General features: G+C 46.3%; 1 protein-coding gene across 1 annotated transcript in view; it reads left to right on the forward strand.

Annotated features, from left to right (window-relative positions):
* Nucleotides 1-22,450, forward strand: part of Prkce (protein kinase C epsilon) — a 530,068-nt gene that overhangs the window by 331,444 nt on the left and 176,174 nt on the right. Inside the window, exons 7-10 of the mRNA XM_026783064.1 lie at nucleotides 5,959-6,101; nucleotides 8,517-8,613; nucleotides 11,290-11,489; nucleotides 14,029-14,202. Of these exons, the coding sequence (XP_026638865.1) occupies nucleotides 5,959-6,101; nucleotides 8,517-8,613; nucleotides 11,290-11,489; nucleotides 14,029-14,202 (614 nt within the window). The remainder of the gene's footprint in view (nucleotides 1-5,958; nucleotides 6,102-8,516; nucleotides 8,614-11,289; nucleotides 11,490-14,028; nucleotides 14,203-22,450) is intronic.

Raw genomic sequence — 22,450 nt, forward strand, 5'->3', positions numbered from 1 at the left:
GATGTGCATGCTTGCAGACAAAGTGCCCTTAGCTTCTGAGTCGTCTCCCCATGCCCTCTGTGCTGCTAGTTTTATGTCAGCTTGGCACAAGGAGACGGCCGGGAAGAGGGAGCTTCCACTGAGAACACACCTCCAGAAGATCTGACTAAAGGCAAGCCTGGAGGGTATTTTCTTAATTAGTGATTGGTGTGGTGGTCCTGGGTTCTCCAGGAAAGCAGGCTGAGGAAGCCGTGAGAGGCAAGTCAGTAAGCAGCACTCCTCCATGGCCTCTGCATCAGTTTCTGCCTCCAGGTTCCTGCCCTGTGTGAATTCGTGTCCAGACTTCCTTCCTCAATGAACTGTGATGTAGAAGTGGAAGCGAAATAAGCCCTTCCTCCCCAAGTTACTGTGGTCATGGTGTTTCATCACAGTACCAGAAACCCTAACTAGGGTACCAGCTAATTGAATCAGATGCCCCAGTGATACACAGCATGTACAATGCCCTCATGGATTTGCCATCTGAGTATCCTTGGTGAGGTTTCTGCCCACATTATTTTGCCCAGTTTTAATTGAGTTGTCCAGTTTTGGGTGTTGTCTGTTTTGGATCCTGGGCCTTAATCAGGGACGTACTTTGCAAATATGTTTCTCCAGTCTGTGGCTTATCTTCTCCTTTGATTGGTGGTGTCTTTGCAGGGCAGAGGTCTTGGATTTTCATGAAGTCTAGCTCACCACTAGTTTCTTTGATAAATCAGGTCTTTGACGTCATATCTAAAAAGCTAAGTCCATACCCAAGGTCACCCAGATGCCACTCCCCTTTTTCTTTCTGGAAGCTACATAGTTTTGCATCTTATATTTTGGCTATGATTCATTTTGAAGAAACTAATCTTATGAAGAGTATGAGCTCTGTGTCTGAGTTGAGGCCTTTGTTTGATTATTGTTTTGTAGTTGCATGTGTGTATCATCTGTCGCAGAACCATTTGTTGAAAGAACTATCTTTACTTCTTTTATTGCCTTTTTTCTTGGTCGATTATTGACTAATTATGTTTTTGTGGGCCCCCTTCTGTGCTCTAAGTTCTGTTCTAATGACCACTTTCTTTTTTTGTTAATTCCATACAGTTCTGGATATATGTGTGTGTGTGTGTGTGTGTGTGTGTGTGTGTGTGTGTGTGTGTGTGTGTGTATGTATGTACAGCTTTACAATAAGCCTTAGAATAAGTATCTGTCCTCTGACTTTGTTCTTCTTCAGTGTTAGGTTGACTGCTCTGAGATCTTTTAACTTTCTGGAATCAGTTTGTTGGAATTGCATCGTTTGTAAGTCAAGTTCAGAAAAGCTAAGGTTATGACAACATTGGGCTTTTATAACTGTTACCTTTTCTATTGTTAAGACATCATGGCCAAAGCTACTGATGAAAGAACACATTTAATTGGGCTCACGGTTGCAAAGGGTTAGAGTCCATGATAGCAGAGGGAAGGTATGATGGCAGGAAGAGCTGAGAGCTCACATTTTTATCCACAGATGGGAAGCAGAGGGAACACTGGGAATGTCTTTTCAAATCTCAAAACTCACTCTCCAATGACACACCTTCTTCAAAAAGCCCAGTCCTTCCCAAACAGTTCCACCAACTTGAGACCCAAAAATTCAAACGCTAGCCTAGAGGGGCCATTCTCATTCACACCACCAATGCTTCCAATCCATACATACAGAATGAATCTCTAAAAATTTAATCTTTAGGTTTTTTAATTATAATTTCATAGTTTTCCTCATATGAACCTTATGTATTTTGCTTAATTTTTGTCTAAGTATTTCATTTAGGAGTATTAATTTAAGTAGCAATGGTTTTAGTTTTAAATCCATTTATTCATTGCTGATAGAAAGGGCATTGATTGACTTTTTATATTAACACTGTCTGGAATCTTATTATAACCAATTATTGGCTATAGGAGCATTTCTCTCTCTCTTTTCCTCTCTCCCTGCTCTCCCTCCTCTTTCCTGATGCCTTCTTTCTCTTCTCCCTACTTCTTTTCTCTTATTTCTCTACTAGTGTCTATTATTTCATGTTTTCTACAGACACATTTGCATCTGCAGACTGAGGTTTGCTTTCCTCTCTCTTGGTGTACATGCCTTTTGTGTCCTGTTTTTGTCTGACTCTATCATTTAGGATCTCCAAACCAATGACTAGCAAGGATTGGTAAGAAGAGGTCTTGTTCCAGATGTTGAACCTGCTTAGTATACCTGGAATAATTCTACTAGATCATGTCATTTAATTCTCGATTAGATTTAGCCTATTGTTAGATTAATTTTTCTATTGTTTTGTTGAGGGTTATTGTCAACTTTTTATTGTTTTGTTGAGAGCTATCACATGGGAGATCTTGCTTTGTAGGTTTTTTTTTTTGCTTTGATATTAGGGCTCCATGATGAATTAGGAAAGATCTCCTCTGCCTCTGTTTTCTAAAGGAGACTTTAGAGAATTAGATTTCCTTAGATGTTTTGGGCCCAGTGCTTCTGTTTCAGAAGGTAATTGACTCTGCGAATGGCGGAGCTGTTCCTATTGGCTTTTTCTTCTTGTGTGAGCTTTGATAGATCATGTGTATCAGTCTGATCTTTTTAATTTCAGATGTATGAAGATTTGTGAAGGCTGGAGGTATAGCTCTGCCTATGATGCAGAAAGTCTAAGGACAACAATTGTGTTCTCTCTTTCTCTTTTCCTTCCTCCCTGACAAGAGGTTCAATGATTTTCTAAAAAACAGCAACTTCTTCTCAGTTGACTTTGAATTTTCACTTCAGTTGATTTTGATCTAATTTTTATCTTTTCTACATTCTGTAGTTAATTTGTACATTTTTTCTAGTTTCTTGAACAAAAGAGTAGATGACCGGCTTTAGGGTCTTTTTCTTCTCTGATATGTGCACAGTTGCTGCCACTAATTTCCCCGTGAGTGCTGCTTTGGCTACATCTCACTCATATTGATGAGCTGTACTTGCCATTTCAATAAGTCTTGGGATTCTTTCTCGTTAGCTGGCAGTGTGATGCTTGTGATCCTCCAGTTATCTTTCTCCAACTGACTTCTAGCTCCACTCTACTGTTCTAAAATCAGACATTGTATACACACTATAAACATTTTTGGAATAAAACTTAAAACTATAGCTTAGTCATCCTACAAAATGAACTCTGGTGACTTAGAACTGGTGCCCTAAACAAGACTGTCCCCAGCCCAACTCAGTGTCTGCTTCTTAGTGCTGTGTTTGCTTGATGGTTTTACTCCCTTGGAATTTCAGCTTCTGTGCCAAAGTCAGGAACCCTCATTTCTTCACAGCAAGGTAACAGTGCGTGTGTACTTTGATGACATAGTTCTTCACTTACTGACATTTTATTTGCGATCCTTGCCTTTAATGGCTGAGCCATCTCTCTGGTCTGCTTTCCCATTCTTAAAGTTGTAGTTTGTTATGTGGTCACCCTTCTCCTGGACCTCCTCCATCCAATTCTTGTGGAGAATTCCCAGGAAGAAGCCCTGATTTGCGTAGTACAGCTGTTTCAGGTTCTTGCCATGGTAGTGCAGAGACAGGTGTTTAGTGGGAATAGGGTAGGGCGCTGGGCAATGGTCCCAACTTCCATGGCTCTAATAGCCTGGAGCTCCTGCCACCATCAACTCTAGCCTCAGACCCATCATAGGCACAGTCTAGCCCTGGCCCTAGAGCCTGCTGTCCATCAGGTAGTGTTGGACCACTCCTGGCTTCACTGGCCTAGCAGAGAGCATGCTTAGAGCCCCAGAGCTTGAGTGTAGTGCTTGACATCTCTGTGATTCCTCTTGAATAGCTGCCTCCCATGCTGGAGCTCCTGGACCCAGCTGCAACCTTGTGTACCCCATCTGCTGGTCTGTTATAGGCCAGGATGCAGAGTCACACCTTCCAAAACAGTTTGTTTTAAGGCATTTTTATGGTCCAGCATGTGGAGTATAAATTGAACGTTTCATGTGTGCTTAAAGAGTATGTGTCTTCCTGTTGGGTGAAATAGTCAATAGGCTCAGTTATACCCAGGTTACTTGGTATCTTTGCAGCATTCAGCTACATCCCCGTGTCAGGAATATTTCCTAAAGCGAGCTTTCTGCTGACACAAATTCCCAATCAAGCCAAATCAAAACAAGCCAAATTTAAAAATATCCAGGTTTAATGGGAGTTCTGTACGCTCAGGTGGCCACAAAGGGCCGCAAACCCAATCACCAAACACCAGGAGGAAGGAAAAGAGACCAGTGTTCCTTTTTTGGGAGTTCATTTAAATACTCAGTGGGAGTTAACCTGACCCCCCCCCAAGGAGGGGTCAGGACCTGGCCTCCTGGGATTTGGAGTCCAGACCAATACAACTCTCAGGCCTGGGGGCTGGAATAGATGCAAGGGGCTGGAGCCTCCGCTCCCAACTTAACACCTTGATGATTTTCTGTCTTCATGCCTGTGCCTCTCTGGTAGTACAGTATTGAAGTCTCCAGATATAATAGCAGGATCATCGATTTTTCATTCACTTACTGGCTATAAGTGATATTCTCTTGCTAGGTGCATACATATTAGGGATTCTATCTAGCTGGGGAGCTATAGTCACTGTGCACTGCCCCTCATTTACTAAAATGGCTTTCCTTGTTCCAAAAATTTCTGTATCTGAAGTCAATATACTGTGGTACAAAGTACAGATTTACTTTAAAACCCTCAAGGTGGGAGATGTGCCCAAGAGCTCCCGTGGATACAGGGAACACAAAAGGTACTAGTTGATGTATGCTGTTTCTTCCCACAGCATCCCTATGACAGAGTTTCATTCATAAATTAGATACAATAAAGGTAATGGCAATAACTACTAACAGAACAGAACAAAACCTTCTAACAGCAAGCTGTCAAGAGCCAGCATCACTTCCTTTGTAGCGCTGGGGCATCATTGAGTAAGATAAACACTGCCATTCCCTGTGTCATAGTTTGAATTTTAGACATCTTCCCAAGCCACAGTTTGGTTTGGAAGGTAAATGGAAACCTTTAGAAGACATGCCTCTTTAAACTGCTCCCCCACTCCCTCCATCCAAGATGGAACCCAGCGCTCTGCATGGCCAGATAGGTAACCACCCTACCATTGAGCTATGGCCTCAGTTTCTCTCAAAGCTTCTTAGCCATGATTTCCAACATCCTTGCCATATAGTCTAGATGTGTCGCTCCATGTTTTTAAAGTATTTTGCATGTTTCATTATGTCCTGTAATGCTTCTCTTGATAACCAGATCAAAGGCGTGGCAGTAAGTGCTCCATGTCACAGTGTCTCATAGGTAGCATGTGACTGTAAAGGGTAAATCCTACAATGTTCCTCTGGCCTCAGGTAAAATCGGATGGCCCAGTGGTCTGGACTTAATGTTTCCCCAGGGTTAGTTAGGATCTGATAAAAACCCAGCAATAAAACTCAAACAAGCTGCTCTTCTCCTGGCAGGCCTGGGGAAGATGAGCAAAAATGCTCTGGCCTGTTTCAGGGCTGTTTATTTTCCTCTGGCCCTGATGGAAGTTGGCTGAGTGTCTCCTACGATTACCAGAGAGCTCGCTGGATCCTGTGACCCACAACAGAATGGTGTGGAGACCATATATGTGGCGTCCATTCAGGTCTAGAATCAAGCTTAGGTCAGTGAAAACAAGTTAGTTCTTACAGAGACAGTATCCTGTTCCCCAGCGGAAATGCAAATGTGACCTCTGCTTGCTTTTATTTCATGTATGTAGGAATGGTGTGTTGCAAGGGAGTGGGGGCGGGGGGCAACTAGAAACAGCTTCCAGACTTTCTCTGCAAGGTGGCTGGCAGATTATTGTAGTTCTCTGAATTGGAATGGGTGATGGTTTCTCTGTGTATATTTTTATTTTTCTTCATTTTCCAACCTCTGTCAGAAGAACATGTATTACTTCTGTAATTTGGTAAGGGTGATATTTTAGGCATGAATATTGGATGTCTGTCCTTCCTGTTTCCTTACAGTCTGCAAAATGAATGTTCACCGTCGATGTGAGACCAACGTGGCTCCCAACTGTGGAGTGGATGCCAGAGGAATTGCCAAAGTGCTGGCTGACCTCGGAGTTACTCCAGACAAGATCACCAACAGCGGCCAGAGGAGGAAAAAGGTAGGGACCACTGATTCTGGAGCTTTCTCTGGGCCTGCTTCTGAGAGTACTCTAGAATGGGGGATGTAAGATTCCTAGGTTTAGGCTTCAGATAGTCATAATACCTTGTGTGTGTAGACAAAATAAAGATGCCAGGTAACATGGAAGTCTCATTATACCTCACGACTGGAAAAAGGGGAGGGGCGATAGAGCAAGCCTGGAGTTATGTGTGGCTTGGGGGATGCTTAGGTGATTTAGCTTTTTACATGTCCATGAAACCCTGGGTTCAATTCTCAGTAACACAACAGAGCAAAAAGTTCACCAGAGAAAACAGGCTTTGACACGAGGACCTTGAAGTCCCTTCTAGAAAAAGCATGACACTTTAGACCAGTGGTTCTCAACTCTCCCAACGCTGTGACCCTTTAATACATTTCTCGCCTTTGGTGATCCCCAACCATGAAATTATTTCTGTTGCTACTTCATAACTGTAATTTGGATATTGTTATGAATCGGAATGTCTTTTCTGTCTTTTCTGGTGGTCATAGGTGACCCCTGTGAAAGGTCACCCACACACTCACACACTAGGGTCAGTTCCTTCAGACAGCAAGCCATTGTTTGTGCCAGCTCTGCCACAGAGCTACCTGGGAAATACTTAAGGAAACATGACCTTTCTTTAGAGACCCAATCCCTATATATGCATATGCCATTCCAAGTGCCACTTGGAATAGCCGGGTGTTCTAATGTGTAGTTTTTGCAAGTCAGGGTCTATGGACGTAGACAGAGCTAAGGGCATCTCTAGTGAGCTCTGTTTCAGCAGTGACCCCTAGTCTAGAAACCTTAAGAGGCCTTTGGAAAAGTAGGTTACGAGAGAAGCAGAGCCACATTATCTGGACAGTGGATGCTGATTAGGGTGCGGCACCACCTGGCAGGTGTCAGACTTCTTCAAGTCCTTGTCTAGAAGAGCAAGTCTGCCTGTAGGTGCCTCGCGGCCTTCCCTCCTCAGTGTTCTCTCTGTACTTGGCCTGAAGACCCTTCCAAAGAGCCTACACTTCCTGCTCTTCTTCTTGTCAAACCTGCCCATATCTTTTCCCTGGTACCCCCAGAAAAACTGATGAGAAGGACCATATATCTTTCCTCTTTTTAATGTAATGGTCTCTCTTGTCTTTCCCAAGAGCAAACTTGTCATGAAGGCCCTATTAACTGTGAGGCCTCATACATGGGGTGACTTCTCTAGGTTATATGAATCCTGCTAGGAAAAAAAACAAAAAACAAACAAAAAAAAGAAAACCCAAGCTTTGTTTTGTGTCCCCGAGACACTGGAGCTACAAAGCGAAGTGACCAATAATACTAGGGCCTCCTGAAGAGGCAGGCTGTGTAAGGACGGTGGTGCCAGTGTGCCATTGATGAAAGCCAGAGAGAGTCCTCTGGAGGTTGGCTTCCCCCTGCTGGAAGGACGAGCTTTCCCTGGCAGGAGAGATTTAAAGGGAAATGCTCTGCCTGCATTCTTTCCTGCATGTGCATTCACATAGACTGTGGTTCTGGTGACAAGGTGCTGTCTATTGCCTTCCATTTGAAGACTTGCATTTGCGGGCTCCTGATGAGAAAGGGGCCAGCCTGGAAAAATGTAGCAATGGGTAGAGAGCAAGCTTGGGGACTGTCATCAGCTATAGTCACGGCAGTGACAGTCCTGACACAAAGCTGGAGAAAGCCAGGAGGTGGTATCAGTTGTATGATGGAGGGAGATGTATTCTTCTTGGTCAGGAGCTAAACTGTCTTTGCACGGGTCTCAGACCTTTTGCTAGAAAAGATCTTTGGGAAGACCAAGAGAAGAGGGATCAGAGACCCCTGTGATCTGTAAGTCCATACTGGCAAGTAAGTTGGACGTGCCAGCGCTATTCCAGGAAACACATGTGCCTGGGAATCTTCCATTAAAATAACCAACAGGCTTGACTACACCTGAGAATATTTGCGGAGAATATTTGCACATCAGTCATGTGTATTACTTGGTGCCGGCCACTGGGGGCAGTGGAGTACTGGAAAGTCTGTCTGAGTACCCTACATACACAATGCACACCCGCAGACACTGTTAATGGCGTAATGGTGAATAAGATCACGCATAAACACCAAACAGGTGGTAGAGCCAGCTGGTATCCCACTGACTGCATTGGTGAGAGTGTGTGGCAGCGGTGTTACTGAAAGAATAAATGGAGCAGGGTTTGCTTCACAGGCTACCTGTTTTGGAGAGTATAAATATTAAGATGGGGAAATCCTCTGTGGTTTGGTTTCCACCGAATTGGCTCGTGACACCGCACACACCTGCTCCAGTTTGATGGACGTTGCTGTGCCCACCTTTACGGTTCTCTGCATGGTGCCTTGATATGTTTGACATCACTTGGCCTCCTGTCTGATGACTCTCCCATTTTCTGTCCTTTCTAGCTCGTTACTGGTGCTGAATCGCCCCAGCCGGCTTCTGGAAACTCTCCATCTGGGGATGATCGATCCAAGTCAGCGCCCACCTCCCCTTGTGACCAGGGTGAGACTCTCAGATTTCCCTGTTACCTCTTATCTCTGTTGCCTGTTAATCGGCACAGCCAGCAGCCTTAGTGGTCCCCACACACTGCTTCCTTGTTGATATGGTTGTTGTTCTTGCACGCGACAAGGCTTTCTTGAGAGCGCTAGCTGGAAGTGCTTGTTACCTCTGTCCCCGCCAGCCTGGGATTAGAGGGAGGCCCGTGTGATGCTGAGGTTTGTCTCTCCAGCATTCTTTTCCCAGTTTCGAATGTAGAGAGGAAGAAGTCTTGCTCCTTTGCCCATGGCCTTCTCTCTGGACCTCGATGTGTCTGTCTACTTGGTTCACAACCTCCTCTGAACTCTAACCATGGTACCCTAAGAGTTGACATTAGGTTGAGTTGGCAGAGGGGTGGGGGTTGTCTCCTCCCCTGTTCTTTGGATGAGCAGACGGGACTAGAAAGATGAAATTTGAGAAACAGGAGGGAATCAGCGCTGGGCCTGACTTTCCTCTGGCTACATTCTAGATGCATGTCCTTCTGATTAAATATGCCTCAGACAGTAAGTTCTGTGAGCATAAACAACAGGAATGAGTTTGTGGGACCTGGGGTGCTAGGATAAGCACCCCGTCCTGGTGGCAGATGGGTCCCCCCTCCTCCAACAACATCCCTGGAAAGAACTGCATGTATCTGCAAGCAGGAATGGGTTCAGAGGATGGTGGTCCTTCTTGGGATCTTGTTTCTACTATTTCACCAGCACCAGCTCCGTCCTGATGCTCAGCCCAGGTAACTGGCTGGGAAGTGGAAAGCTGGGTTGGAAATGCTTGTCCTGAGACCAAGGACTAATCTGGTGGCTGGGCCAGGATCTCTCCTATGCAATGACCTCCTCGTTGGAGGTCAACTCTGCATGCCAACATTGAGTCCTTCTTACTCAGGAGTGATGGGCCAGGATCTCTCCTAGGCTATGACCTCCTCGTTGGAGGTCAACTCTGCATGCCAGCATTGAGTCCTTCTTACTCAGGAGTGATGGGCCAGGATCTCTCCTACGCTATGACCTCCTCGTTGGAGGTCAACACTGCATGCCAACATTGAGTCCTTACTCAGGAGGGAGCAGAACAGTTTCGGTGGCCATTTGCCAGTCTTGAGACAAGAAAATAATCACCCTCAGCTCTGACTTCCTTTCTGTGCCTTTACTTCCACTCATTGCAGAAGAGATTCCACTCATTGCTCAGTAACCAGTTTCCAGTTTCTCTCCTGGTCAGTGATGCATTTGCAGTTTCTTCCTTTTCATTTCGAAGTGTCCTGGAATCTAAAGCTAGGAGGTCTTAGGATAAATGGGCCCAAGAGTGAACCACCCGTGGTTCCCAGGCCTGTCTCTTGCCTTGTACTGTCTGCCTGCACCTCCTGGATCCTTTATTCAGAGAGATGTAGCAGACCAGCAGGTACCATGTTTCCCAGACAGATGTGAGAACTAATGGATGGGAAACTCTCTTAGTAATACAAGTACCACAAAACGGATGAGTCAGGAGCTGTCCCTCCTCCGTTGTAAGACATTTTTCTTAAGCCTTGGGGGTCTTAGGTCATCTGGGTTATACCTTCCAAGATGCTCTTAGCAACTGAAGCCCAATGAGATAAAAAAAAAATTCATACTTTGGATTGAGTGAGGTAAGTAGCTAGGCAGCTGCCGAATCTGTCATCAGGGTATATCTGTAGACTAGGATGATGTCTTTCCACCCCGATATGAGTTCACTCCAGGTCTCCTGCATGGGCCCTTGTGACTGAAGTCCTAGACAGGAGGCAAAGACCTTCCTATCCAGAGGCGCTGCTTGCTCATCTGTCCTCATTCCGTGGGGTAAACACTCGCTGCTCCCGCTTGTGAGCCCTGTTACTCATCAGAATCTGTTACTGTAGGTTCATGTCAGGATACACATTCTGCACAGATGAGTGTTATTTTCGTGAATGAATGTCTAACTATAATAGACCCTGTTCAAACAGAAAATGACAAAGGGCCTCCCAGCACTATCCTCCCCAGGTGATTTGGGTCACATAATCCCGAAGGCTGCAAGACCATCTCATAGTTGTGAAACTGGACTGTAAGATTCCTGCCCATCAAAGATGAGTTAGAGACATGTCATTGTGGGAAGCTTTTCTGCTGTTAAGGATAAGTCTGTGGCTCATTCTGTGAGGTAGGTTTGTGTGGGACTAGTACTCGGAGTAGAGCCAGCATCAAGGCCAAGTAAAGACGTTTAGGAGTCAAAGGCTTCCTGGTCCCTGCAACTGAGTGATTCTGTCACCAGTGATGGCTGTGAGCGTGTCTTGTGAGGGTTGTTCTGATCATCAAAGGAAACTTGAAGGGAAGGGTGCCTGTCGCCTCAGAGTCTGCAGAGTCCCAGGGAGGACAGGAACTCCCACCGCACCTCGAATCATGGCCAAGGTTGAGAGGAGGCCTTCAGAGGCCTTCGGTGGCAGTGAACCCGGCCAGTTCAGGAACTGTGTCCTCCTCTTTGCAGAATGGTGTCTTTTTGTCCATTAGGCACCAAAGGAAATGTGTTAGACAGATAAAGGAGCTGAAGGGGCAGTCCCTGGATCTGCTGCTATGCACGGCTAAGGACTCAAAGCTCGTGGGTTCTGGATATCGAATCTTGATGTAAAGGGCTCATGAGGGGTCTTTTAATTGAGCATCTTTGTCTCCTTGGCCCTAGAACTAAAAGAACTTGAAAACAACATCCGGAAGGCTTTGTCCTTTGACAACCGAGGAGAGGAGCACAGAGCATCATCATCTACCGATGGCCAGCTGGCCAGCCCGGGCGAGAATGGTGAAGTCCGGCAAGGCCAGGCCAAGCGCTTGGGCCTGGATGAATTCAACTTCATCAAGGTGTTGGGCAAAGGCAGCTTTGGCAAGGTCGGTGGCACACGTGTGCAGTGGTGCTGGTTTCTTGGGGGCAGTCTGGCCGAGAATAGCTTCTCACCCTTTCCTTCCTTAGGGAGTGAAATGCCTTGCCAATGGTGGGGGCAGTTATGCTCTTGGGTTGGTTGTGGGAATGTAGGGTTGTCTTCTCTGTAGGATCCAGTTCTTCTCATTGGTCAAATGGCAGAAGGAGTGGAGGAAGGGAGCTCACCGAGAGGCTTCCTGTGAGTGACAGGAACTCCTCTTCCCACTGTCAATCCCATCTGCCTGGTTTCCCTTGTACAGAGAGCCAGCTGAAATTCTGCTCTCTCAGTTGGAAGTCTGGGAGCATAAACTCTCAGCCCCTGTCCTCCGAGAACTTCAGGTTGAAAACAAACTTTACCACGTAGGAATTTGGAAGCTAAATGTCCTTTCACTGATTTTCCTGGTGCTTGCTAAATGCTCTGCTCACGTCCGTGTGACAAAAGAACTGGAGGATCCTCTGATGGGTCCGGGGCCTCTGTCCCTGGGACAGATCCCTGCTCTCCACTGCCGCAGACCAGGGCTGTGCTCTTCCGCCCGCATGCTCAGTGATGGGCTTGAAATGCAAAGATTTGACTTTAGAAAGACAGAGACAAAGAGCCCAGGAAACTGGGAAAGCGGTTCACACTTCTGACTGCCCCCTTTTCCTCCTCTTTCAAGCTGTGCCTGGGGCTAAGGGAGTTGCCTTTTGGGGACCTCATGAAACAAAACCCTACTTGGGGACCAGGCAGCTCAAGGAATCATGTGTTCTCATATGTCCTGGGCTCTAGAAAGCAGTGCCCATGAGTCAGTCTGCTGACGGAGCTGAAGGCCTGTTCACCATTCCAGAGCAATTCTGAGGCAAGGCTCAATGAAGCCCCAGGCACAGGCCTGCTATGCAGGCACTCTCCTGCCTGCCCCTATCTGTCCTGAGATCACCTGACAGGGAGGTAACTGGAATTTATTCAGAGGGTGACTGCTGAAGCAATCACATTCTTTAAAAACTAGCTAAATAGGAAACAGACCCCAGGCCTCTGGCTTCGGCTGGGAGCAGGGCCGGGTTTGTGTTTGAGCAAGATTCTAGGGAAAGGGGCATGCGCAGAGCTTCCGGGCTTCCTGGTGATGTAGGCGGGTTACGAGTTCTGAGCACTTAGCTAATTCATTAGACGAACACACAGCCATCGCATTAAGTCGGAGTCAGGTTTGCAGGCTGGATTGTGTGGGTGGAAGAATCTTCAGTCTCGAAAGTTCCTTGGGCTATGTTCTTGCCCTTTGACAACAACAGTGGGATAGCCTACTTCAGAGCCATCCGAAAGGAGAAAGACCTGTGACCGTGGTAGATGACGAAAATGCCCACTTTGGCAAATGTCAAGAAAATAGCCCCACCCATCAGGTGCCGGGAAGAGATTGTGTGTGTGTGTGTGTGTGTGTGTGTGGTCCCCCCTCCCCGCCCACAGAGCTGTGGGAAGACTCCTTAATGGCAAACACAGGACGGGCTTAATACACAAATGTTCAGGAAGAACAGATAACGGACTGCCGTGGAGGAGGCATGGAGGCCTGTGCAGAAAGCAAGCGCGTTGTCTTTGTGAATCATGTGTACCGACTTAGGAGAAGTTGGGCGAGCCAGCAGCTAACTAAGCAAAGGAGAAAAGCCATTCTCTCCCAAAGCAACTCAATTAGAAAATAAATAGTCCAGAAAGTTCGGCTGCAAGTTGAAAACAGAATCAAGAGTGTATATCCCGCTTGTTAAGTAAAAGAAAGCAAACAAGCAAAACACTTGTGAGGGAAAGTGGCCTTTGCTCATAGAGATCCGTGCTTCCACTAAAACGGTGTGCAGTGTGAGCAGAGCCCCTTAAAAGTCAGGAAATGGGGCGACCGTTCAACCTTCGAGTCCTAAGAACTTCTATCTCAAGGATATAAGGCCAACAGACATTTAAATTGTGTTCAAAAGCACTCAGTGCAGCTTATATAGAACTCAAGTTGGTGTAACTCAACTTTCCAAAAGGCGATAGCGGAATAAATGATAGCGTTTGTGGTTTATCAGCAATCATGGTAACGATGGTGACCTTGTAGGAAAATCCATATAAAATACCACTTCTTCTAAAAGCCCTATTCATGTGTTGCATGGTGGGGCACATCTATAATGCCAACACTTGGGAGCCTGAAGAAGAAGTGTCATGAGTTCAAGGCCATCCCGGGCTACATAGTGTGGCCTGTCAAAAGGAAGGAAGAAAGTGAGAGGAGAGGGAAAGGGAGACACATTCTTCTCTGATAATTACAGTATCTCTAATGCAGATGAGGGTATGAATATTCACTTAACCCCCGTGCATTGAATTTCTCTTACCCGACCACTGATGGAGATGAAAACTTTAGTAGATGATTAGGCAGGGTGGTGTTCCAAAGCATTTAAAACATTAATTTCCTGAACATCTTCACTCAAACTGAAAGGAAAAAAGCAACCAGCATTTAGATAGTTGGCATCATTTGATTCCGTTTGTCCACAGACTGACCAGACCCTTCAAACCCATTGCAGGTCATGCTGGCGGAACTCAAGGGCAAAGACGAAGTATACGCTGTGAAGGTCTTGAAGAAGGACGTCATCCTCCAGGACGACGACGTGGACTGCACCATGACAGAGAAGAGGATTTTGGCTCTGGCCCGGAAACACCCTTACCTAACCCAGCTCTACTGCTGCTTCCAGACCAAGGTATGCTGGCCAAAGGGACAGTTGTGGGCGGTATCGTGCGACACAATACATAGTGGCTTGACTTTGCTGGATACCAGTGTTGGCCATCTGTGTGCTTCTCTCTCAGGCCGTATGGCAGAGTGGATTTTATCCTTGTGGAGACAGGGACACATTTGGACGTGGTCTTCTTTGAAGGACGTGGGACTTTGCCATTTAGAGCCCTCGTGCAGGGATGAGAAGAACAATAATGCCCTTTGCAAAGTGTAGCTACACAAAGCCGAATGGCTATCCTCAATGTTGATTCCTTGGAAAAAACCAACGGGCATGGTGTGTACCCTGCTCTGCCTCCTAACTTTATATCAACAATCAAATCACTTCTGGGCTGCTTTCAACTCAAAAGAAAAGAGCAAACGCTGCCTTAATCCTTCTAACTTGTGCGATGACATAAAAGATGCCAAATCTAAACACGCTTGGATTCCAACAGTGAAAATTCAAGCATTTTAAAATTTACCGCATAGGTACCTGACCACCAGCAGGTGGCAGTAAAGGGACAAGATCTGTAAGGGCATTGTGGAGGCCGCCTCATCTGATTTGGCATTTTTCTCAGTGGGAAAAGAAGCATATTTTTTTTCATAAAATTCTTATTTTATTTTCCTTTGGGGGGAGCATGTGAGAGAGAAAGTCTTCTAGGATACATCATGGATTTGTACTGTTTGTCATTAAAAGGCAAATACTTATCCAGACTCCTACCTGTTCCTGCCTGGAGCCTAGATAGTGAAGGATTGCATTCAGGATGAAAAACAGGGGTGCTGGAGCCGTATGCATGTGTGCATGTGTATGCATGTGTGTGTGCTCGTGTGCATGTGTACATGTATGCGTGCACACATGCATTTACACACATATGAGATATCTGGCTCTCTGGCATATTCGCCACCCTTTTGTTCTAAGAGCCATTCTCCCTGCACACAATTAAGCGAATTCCTCCTGTCATTCAGAAGCCTTTCATTCTCTCTACACTGAGTGTTCCTATATGCTAGGTCCGGAGACAGGACCCCATTCCTGCCCTCTGAAACTTTATGGCTTCTTTGGTACAGTTCCCTGAGGCCGGTCCTGAGAACCCTGCTTATCAGAGGAGCTTTAAGAATAAAGGACTCTGTGGCCCGTGCTTCTGTTGGGCAGTCTCAGTCCAAAATTGTTTATCAGAAGCCCCAAAGAGTCCTGTAGTGTGAAAAGAAAGATTACCTCAATTTAATCCACTATTGCTCAACTTATTTGGTCCCTGCCCCCCACATGCATTGAGCAATGCTGACCTAAGGGAAGTTTCCCTATTTTCTGATCTCTTCAGAAATGAGAAACACCTGAAAATGTCCAGCTATTCCAAGGCTTCAGGGGACACAGTGATTGCTTTCTCTATGAAACTGTCCTCAGAGAACCCCATTTTGTAAGACTCCGTTCTCTTCCTAAGCAAGCCTACAAATGGCTGGCCAGGCCTCGCTTAGCTTTTAAATGCATGTTGTGTAATTCCAGACAGGTTGGTGTGAGTTCGTGTGTGTACAAATGCAGAGTCCAGGGTGACAGGAGAAGCCCAGAGGTGGGTTCAACTTGCTGTTTTTCTTTTTCCCCACTGGAACTTTGCTGTTGTGTTTTTGACTTATTCGGAAGTCTAGGTCACGTGAGCCTGAAACTTGTGATGACCCTGTTTCCACTCTTAAGCACTGGAATTTTATCCATGAGCCAACGTGTCTGACTTCTTTAGAACTTAACTCAAGATGAAGGAGAAATGTATCAGGTCCCCTATGTCTTCATTTCCGTGGTACTTGTCACATGGGTTCACATCCAGCATGGGCTGACTGCCACAATCAGTAACAACAAAACCCACTTAATCTGCTCTTCTCTCTGTACCACCGAGAGAATTGTTTCAGGAACCAATAGGCTGTTTTTTTTCTTCTTTGGTTTGTATTTAGGAAGCAGTATTAAGAATTGAACTTAGAGTCTCATGAATGTTAGGCCAGGACTCTGTCTCTGGGATATGAACCAGAGGTTTTATTGTCCACAGGCAGTACATGTTGGCAGTCAAACCTGGTACCTTGTCTGGGCTTTGGGATTGCTACCCCAGTGAGGCTCTGATCTGCTGTGACTATCCGCCATGTCGGAGCCAGCTAAGTGCCCCACCCGTCTCTATGGGCTCATCTCTGACTGAGGTGTAGGGTGGGAACCACATTACCACTCTTGTCGGGAGCCTAAGTACCGGGTCTAGTTGTCCAGGCTCTGCGGGGCTTGGTTCGTAGAGAGCCACAGTCAGAGGCCTGCTTGATGAGTAATGGGAAAAGCAATGGCATCTTCAGCGCCACTGTTTCTACAGCAAACACTCACTGAGGAATGTCAGAGCCAAAGTTTCTCTTTGAAAAACAAAGTGGCATTGAAGAACACCATGAATTTTATTTATGGCAGAAGAAATGGACTGGCAAGGTTTTGAGGGTCAGGGTAGCTGGAGGAGAGAGAAGAGACCTCCTCTGCAGTTCAGAGACTTACTAATCTGTCCCCTAGATTAGTGTCAGGTAGTCACAGGAACAAGCTGACACCTCTTTTAAATAGCATGTACATAACCTATTTTTCTTAATGAATTATAATTTAATCTTACTATAGGACATTGATTTACTACAAAAGGAAGTTTATGAAGTAGCAGCTTATAGACCCAGTCTTAGTAAGGTTTTATTGCCACGAAGAAACACCATGACCATGGCAACTCTTATAGAGGAAAACGTTTAATTGGGGCTGGTTTATAGTTCAGAGGGTTAGTCCATTATCATCATGATGGGAAGCTTGGTGGCACACAGACATGGGGCTGGAGGAGTAGCTGAGAGTTCTACATCTGGATCAACAGGCAGCAGGAAGAGTCAGGGAGCCCCTAGGCCTGACTTGAACTTCTGAAACCTCAAAGCCCACCCCCAGTGACATACTTCCTCCAACAAGGCCACACCTACTCCAACGAGGTCACACTCAAATGAGTTTGTGGGGGATATTTTCATTCAGTCCACTACAGACCCCAAATTTTAAAAACTGAGTTGTCAAGCTACAGAGATGACTCAGAGGTTAAGAGCACTGGCTACTTTTTCAGAGGTCCTGAGTTCAATTCCCAGCCAATTCCCAGAACATGGTAGCTCACAGCCATCTATAATGGGATCTGACTTCTTCTGCTGGCCTGCAGGCGTACATGTAGACAGAGCACTCATGCATAAATGAATAAGGCATTTTTAAAGTCCTGAATTGTCCTTTACTGGCCAGTCGTCATGGTCTTAAAGAATGGCTGTTATCCTCCTGGTTGAAGTAGATGAGAACACCATGAAGAAGGGTGTCTGGGTGACTGGGTTCAGGAATGGGATCTTGTACCAGCTTCTGCAGTAAATTAACACTAAGTTCTGGGGGGGACACTCAAACCAAGAGGACTCAGAGCTGTTGTTCTTCAGGGTCTAGTGGGGAAAGATGCTTTCAAAGGGTGGGATTTGGGCGGGGCTGGGAGCTGAAAGGACAACCATGATTTATGTTCAGTTTTCAATCTTGCTCGCATGTTGTTTTTCCTGAAAACATCTAGTTCCTTGGCCTCCAGGTGACCCCTTTAAGCCCAGACATTTGAATTCTTAGTCACTTATTGGTGGCACTGTTTGAGGAAGCTTCAGAGGTGTGAGTGTGCTGGGGAAACTGTGTCACTGAGGGCAGGCTTTGGGGATTAGAAGCCTCTCAGCTTGTAGCCCCTGCCGCCATGTCTTTGCTCTGCTGCCGTGGACTCTAACCCTCTGAAACCATAGGGCAAATAAACTCTTTGCCCCTAGGCTGCCTTGGTCGTGGTATTTTATCACAGCAGTAGAAAAGGAACTAATAGGCTCGGGGTTTGTTCTTGGGAAGAAATAGCTGTCCTGGACACTGCTTTGAGAACTTCCTGGTAGATGATGCAGAGCTGTAAGCTGTGTGCTGTGTGCCAGTTGACTGCAGGCTTGGAAGAGCCTAAAGTCAGGGCCTATGTCTTCGGGGTGATCGATGTGCGGACTCAGAAACATTACCTTGATGGTTCCGTCATGTCTGGCGGCTGCAGCCCACTGAACGACCAAGCTGAATGCTAATAGTAACGAGATTTTTCTATACTAAGCCATTCTGCTCTTGGTGAGCGCGCTGCAGTCATCTTCCTAGGTGCTGGAAGAAGAAAGTGCGTTCCCTCCAGCATTCCAGGGCAGATGGGCCAATCAAAAGGCCACAAATTAAATTTCCATCAAATTCAGCCCCTTGTTAGACTTGGGCTCCTGCTATGTTATGTGCCTTTTGGGTTTCTAGAGAATCTGAACCAGACTGGAGAAGCTGCAAAAATGGACCCTAAAGTAGGGCTAACATCTAGAAGGAGGTAAGAGCTGTCAAGAGATGGCCTCAAAGTTCTTTCTAGATTTCACTTTTGACATTTTCCCCACACTGGACTTCACAGCACCTGCGTCCTGCTCCATTATGGAAAAATGGCACAAGGAAAGAGGTGAAGTTTCGGAAAGGGAGGGTGGATACTGAGAAAATAGGAAAATAAATTCTTGAAAAGTCAGAGGCTGAAGGAAAAGGGACAGCGGTGCTGTGAGCTTTTGTTAGGGACTGGAGGTGTCCCATGGGCTCTAAAAGACATGATCTGCTCCAGGTGAGAGCTTGGTGGAGAAGCCACTTTTCAGAACTTGCCTGTCTCTTTGGCCATTGGGGCTCAGAGAGCCCCCAAGCAGTCGAGTTGTTTTGATTTTGTGGTTAACAGAAAATTAAAATTCCCAGGCCCTTTTAGATTCTCTGTGTTTGTATTTATGCTCTCCACTGCAAAACCGCCCTTTCGGCTGGATCCTGCAAAACCCGACTGGGACAATTTCACCCATGGTTTTGCTTCTTTAAAACTTGCAGCTCTGCGTACTGTACCCGTCCCCCACCCTCTGGCATTTCCTGCCAGGCCTGGGAAGCCAAATCCTGGAGGACTTTGCTGTGAAGGAAACAGGGCTGAGCTCCTACAGGATCTCCGCTGGCCGGCCTCCTTCCAGCCCTAGGGAACATGCCGCATGGAAAATCCTGAAAAAGCAACTGGAGATGTTTTTCAAGCGTGATTTAATCATCTCTGTGGGCACGGGGAGAGCTACCCAGAGCAAGCATTGACAACAGAGGAGAGGCCCTCTAATGTTTGTTTTGACTTTTAGTAGAATAGCAAACCCTAAAGGACAAAAAAGGGGGTTGAGGGAGGACAAGTTGATTGGCAGTTTTAAAAAGAGATGCCAAATCTAATAAAAAGATAAACCTAAGAGAGTGGAGAAAGCAAGCTGGCATGTGGGCCATGGTCCTGCTGGACCACGTGATGTTGGAAGTGGCAGGTGCTAGGAGGGGTTGGAGGGCTTTTGACCCCCTTGATGCTGTCTCTGGGGAGGAAAAAAAAAGCCTGAGACTGTTCAATACAGCGAGTTGGTTTTGGATTAGCAGCCCTCAGGGAATCAATTTGCTTGCCAGTGTAAGATTCTAAGCCGTGATAAGGTTGGAAATCTTCAACAGATCTAGGTGAAGTGAGTCTGTCTGGGTGCTTCCTTCAGACTTTGAGTGACGCATCACTTATCCAAGAGATTAAGACTCTGAGAAAGATACCTCCTTTGATGGCACTGGGCAGCAATGCCATTTTTCCTGCTTGGCCAGCTCACACATTCAGGGGCCTGCAACTTAAGGGAACTCTCAGTGTTTAAAGTCATTGAGTGATAATCTCTGCTGCCTCAGGAGGACTGAGGGATGAGTCTGTAGAGGGGTGGAGTGCATACCAAACAGGCCTGTCTTAGTTAGGGTTAGATGCTGTGAAGGGACACCATAACCATGACAACTCTTATAAAGGAAACACATTTGATTGAGGTGGTTTACATTTTCAGTGATTCAGTCCATTATCACCATGGTGCAACGTGGTGGCCTGGAGGCAGACATAGTACTGCTGATGGAACTGGCCCAGGGCTCTCAGAAGCAGAACAACCTGCTCTGTACTCCTAACTTCCTAGGATGTCAACTCGACAGTGGCTTATGCATAATCATTGACAATGACATAATTCAGACTAAGAGTTAAACACCTTTAACATATGTTTTAATGTGTGTGTGTGTGTGTGTGTGTGTGTGTGTGTGTGTCTGTGTCTATTCATTTTCTACCATGAGGGAATGTACTTACTCATTCCTCTGAGTTCTTGTTTATTCTAACACTGCTAATTTTCAAACGAGGTTCTGTAGCAGGGTCTCAGCTAAGATGGTGGTGGGGTATTTAAACAGACCCCATGCATGTTGTACCATGGTGGCCTTCGCAGCTCACTTTTCCCGCATGGCAGAGCAACTCCCCTGCATCCTTTTCACATATTAACGTTCCGAGCAAGACAGAGCTAGGATTCAGGTCACAGTGCCCACTTTGCACAGATCACAGTGTCTCCTCGGGGAGAAGAGGGCCACTGTGGGAAAGGCTGGAGGAAGGCTGGACTCTGCCTGGTTGGTGGGGGTGGGGAGAGACAGAGAGTTTTAGGGAGCAAAAGATTTTTACAGGAATAGGCCCTGGATGCCACGTTGTGCAGAAACAACAGGCTCATACTGGGAAGCTGTGAGGAAGCCAGCTGCATGGGAGAGATTCCTGCTCAGCGCTGCAGCTATTACCAATGCCAGGCAAAGGTCCAGACTCACGCAGGAAGAGACGTCCTTAAAGATCTTCCAGGGAACGATGATTCGGAAAGCACAGCCCGTGCAACTCCATGTAGTGTGAATTGAAGAGATGCGTGAAAAGCAGGAACATGGGAGGAGGCTGTTTGAACAACCCAGGAGCCCAGAGACCATGAGAGGTCTTGAAGGATGAACTGGCATAGGCCATTCCGTTTTCCTCTGTATCTGGAAGACCCACCAGCCTGTGAGGAAGACATGTGACCTAGTGACTGGTCTCGAGCTCCGGACTAATGGGAAGATGAGAATAGAGGCCACTGCCAGCCTTGGTAGGTGATGGGCACACTTCTAAGATGTCAAGTGCGTGTTTCTTAATCCAAATGAAAAGGTTCGTGCAGAAATCTAAAACTAGCGGCCAACAAAGCCAGTTTCCTCGTGGTTGACGTCAGCTCTCTCAATGTCTCCCCAGCACCTCCATTGATTGGATTTCAGGATTTACCTCTTTTTTTAGAGTGTCTATTTTTAGATTGGTGTTGAATTTTGATAGTGGTGTGATGTTTTCCAGAGAGAGTCACATGGGCATTGCATGGAGAAGTTCCTGCGTGGCTACTGAAATTTCTCTGCTGAAGCAATGGCCTTTGCTCACATAACCTGGACTTTTTGTTCCAGTGGGCTCTGGTACTTCAGATAACCCCACTGGCCCTTCCTCTCTAACTTTGAAGATCTTGCCAGGTGGTGGGTACAGCCCACTAGGCCATTCGAGTTCACTGTGCCCTATTGATTTGTAGGGACCATGGCATACCAGAAAAAGAGTGTTGTGTATCAGGAATGCCCCTTCTAAGCCAGGAGGTGGTGGCGCACGCCTTCAGTCTGAGTTCAGAGCCAGCCTGATCTACAGAGCGAGTTCCAGGACAGCCACGGATACGCAGAGAAACCCTGCCTCTAAAAACTACAACCAGAAAGACTGCCCAATCTTGCTCAGGCTTCTGCCTACGAGGCTTTCCCAGAGACACTCCTATGGGTACTGATTTCCTTGCTCATGATCACGGATGGCAAAGGATCCTACCCAAATCTGACATTAAGGGTCTGTGAATGTGAAATCACTAGAAACCCATAGTAAGGCCGCTCTAACCTTACCCGTTACTAAGGCGTGAAGGGGATGAAGACATTTAGAAGATCATTACGAGACAGGTCTTCTGTTTACTGGTTTTCAAAGTTCAATTCAGTAAAATATCCTACCTTGGCCAAAGCCTGTCTGTCTACAAGACCATTGCTTTTTGTTATTTTGTTTTGTTTTTCTTAATCACAGTTCCAATTCAAACATGCTCTCAGCGAGTCAGAATCCTACATATGAAGCTCTGTGACGAAGAGCTATAGTTGTCTCATTGATGCGCAGCCCCGTTTCTGACATGCAGTGGGTGCAAACAATCTGTTGGTTTCTAGAGTCCCCGTGTTCTTGGTGTAGGCAGAGCCCAGGTAGACTCGGGACTGCTGCGTCTCTCACCACCACGCTTCCCTCTGGTGTGTTTGCTTCTACCGGACAACCGCTCATGAAACGGAATTGAGAAGTGACTGTTAGGATACCTAACCCTGGGCATGC

The sequence above is a fragment of the Microtus ochrogaster genome, chromosome 16 (genome assembly GCF_000317375.1).
Source record: "Microtus ochrogaster isolate Prairie Vole_2 chromosome 16, MicOch1.0, whole genome shotgun sequence".
Classification (NCBI taxonomy): domain Eukaryota; kingdom Metazoa; phylum Chordata; class Mammalia; order Rodentia; family Cricetidae; genus Microtus; species Microtus ochrogaster.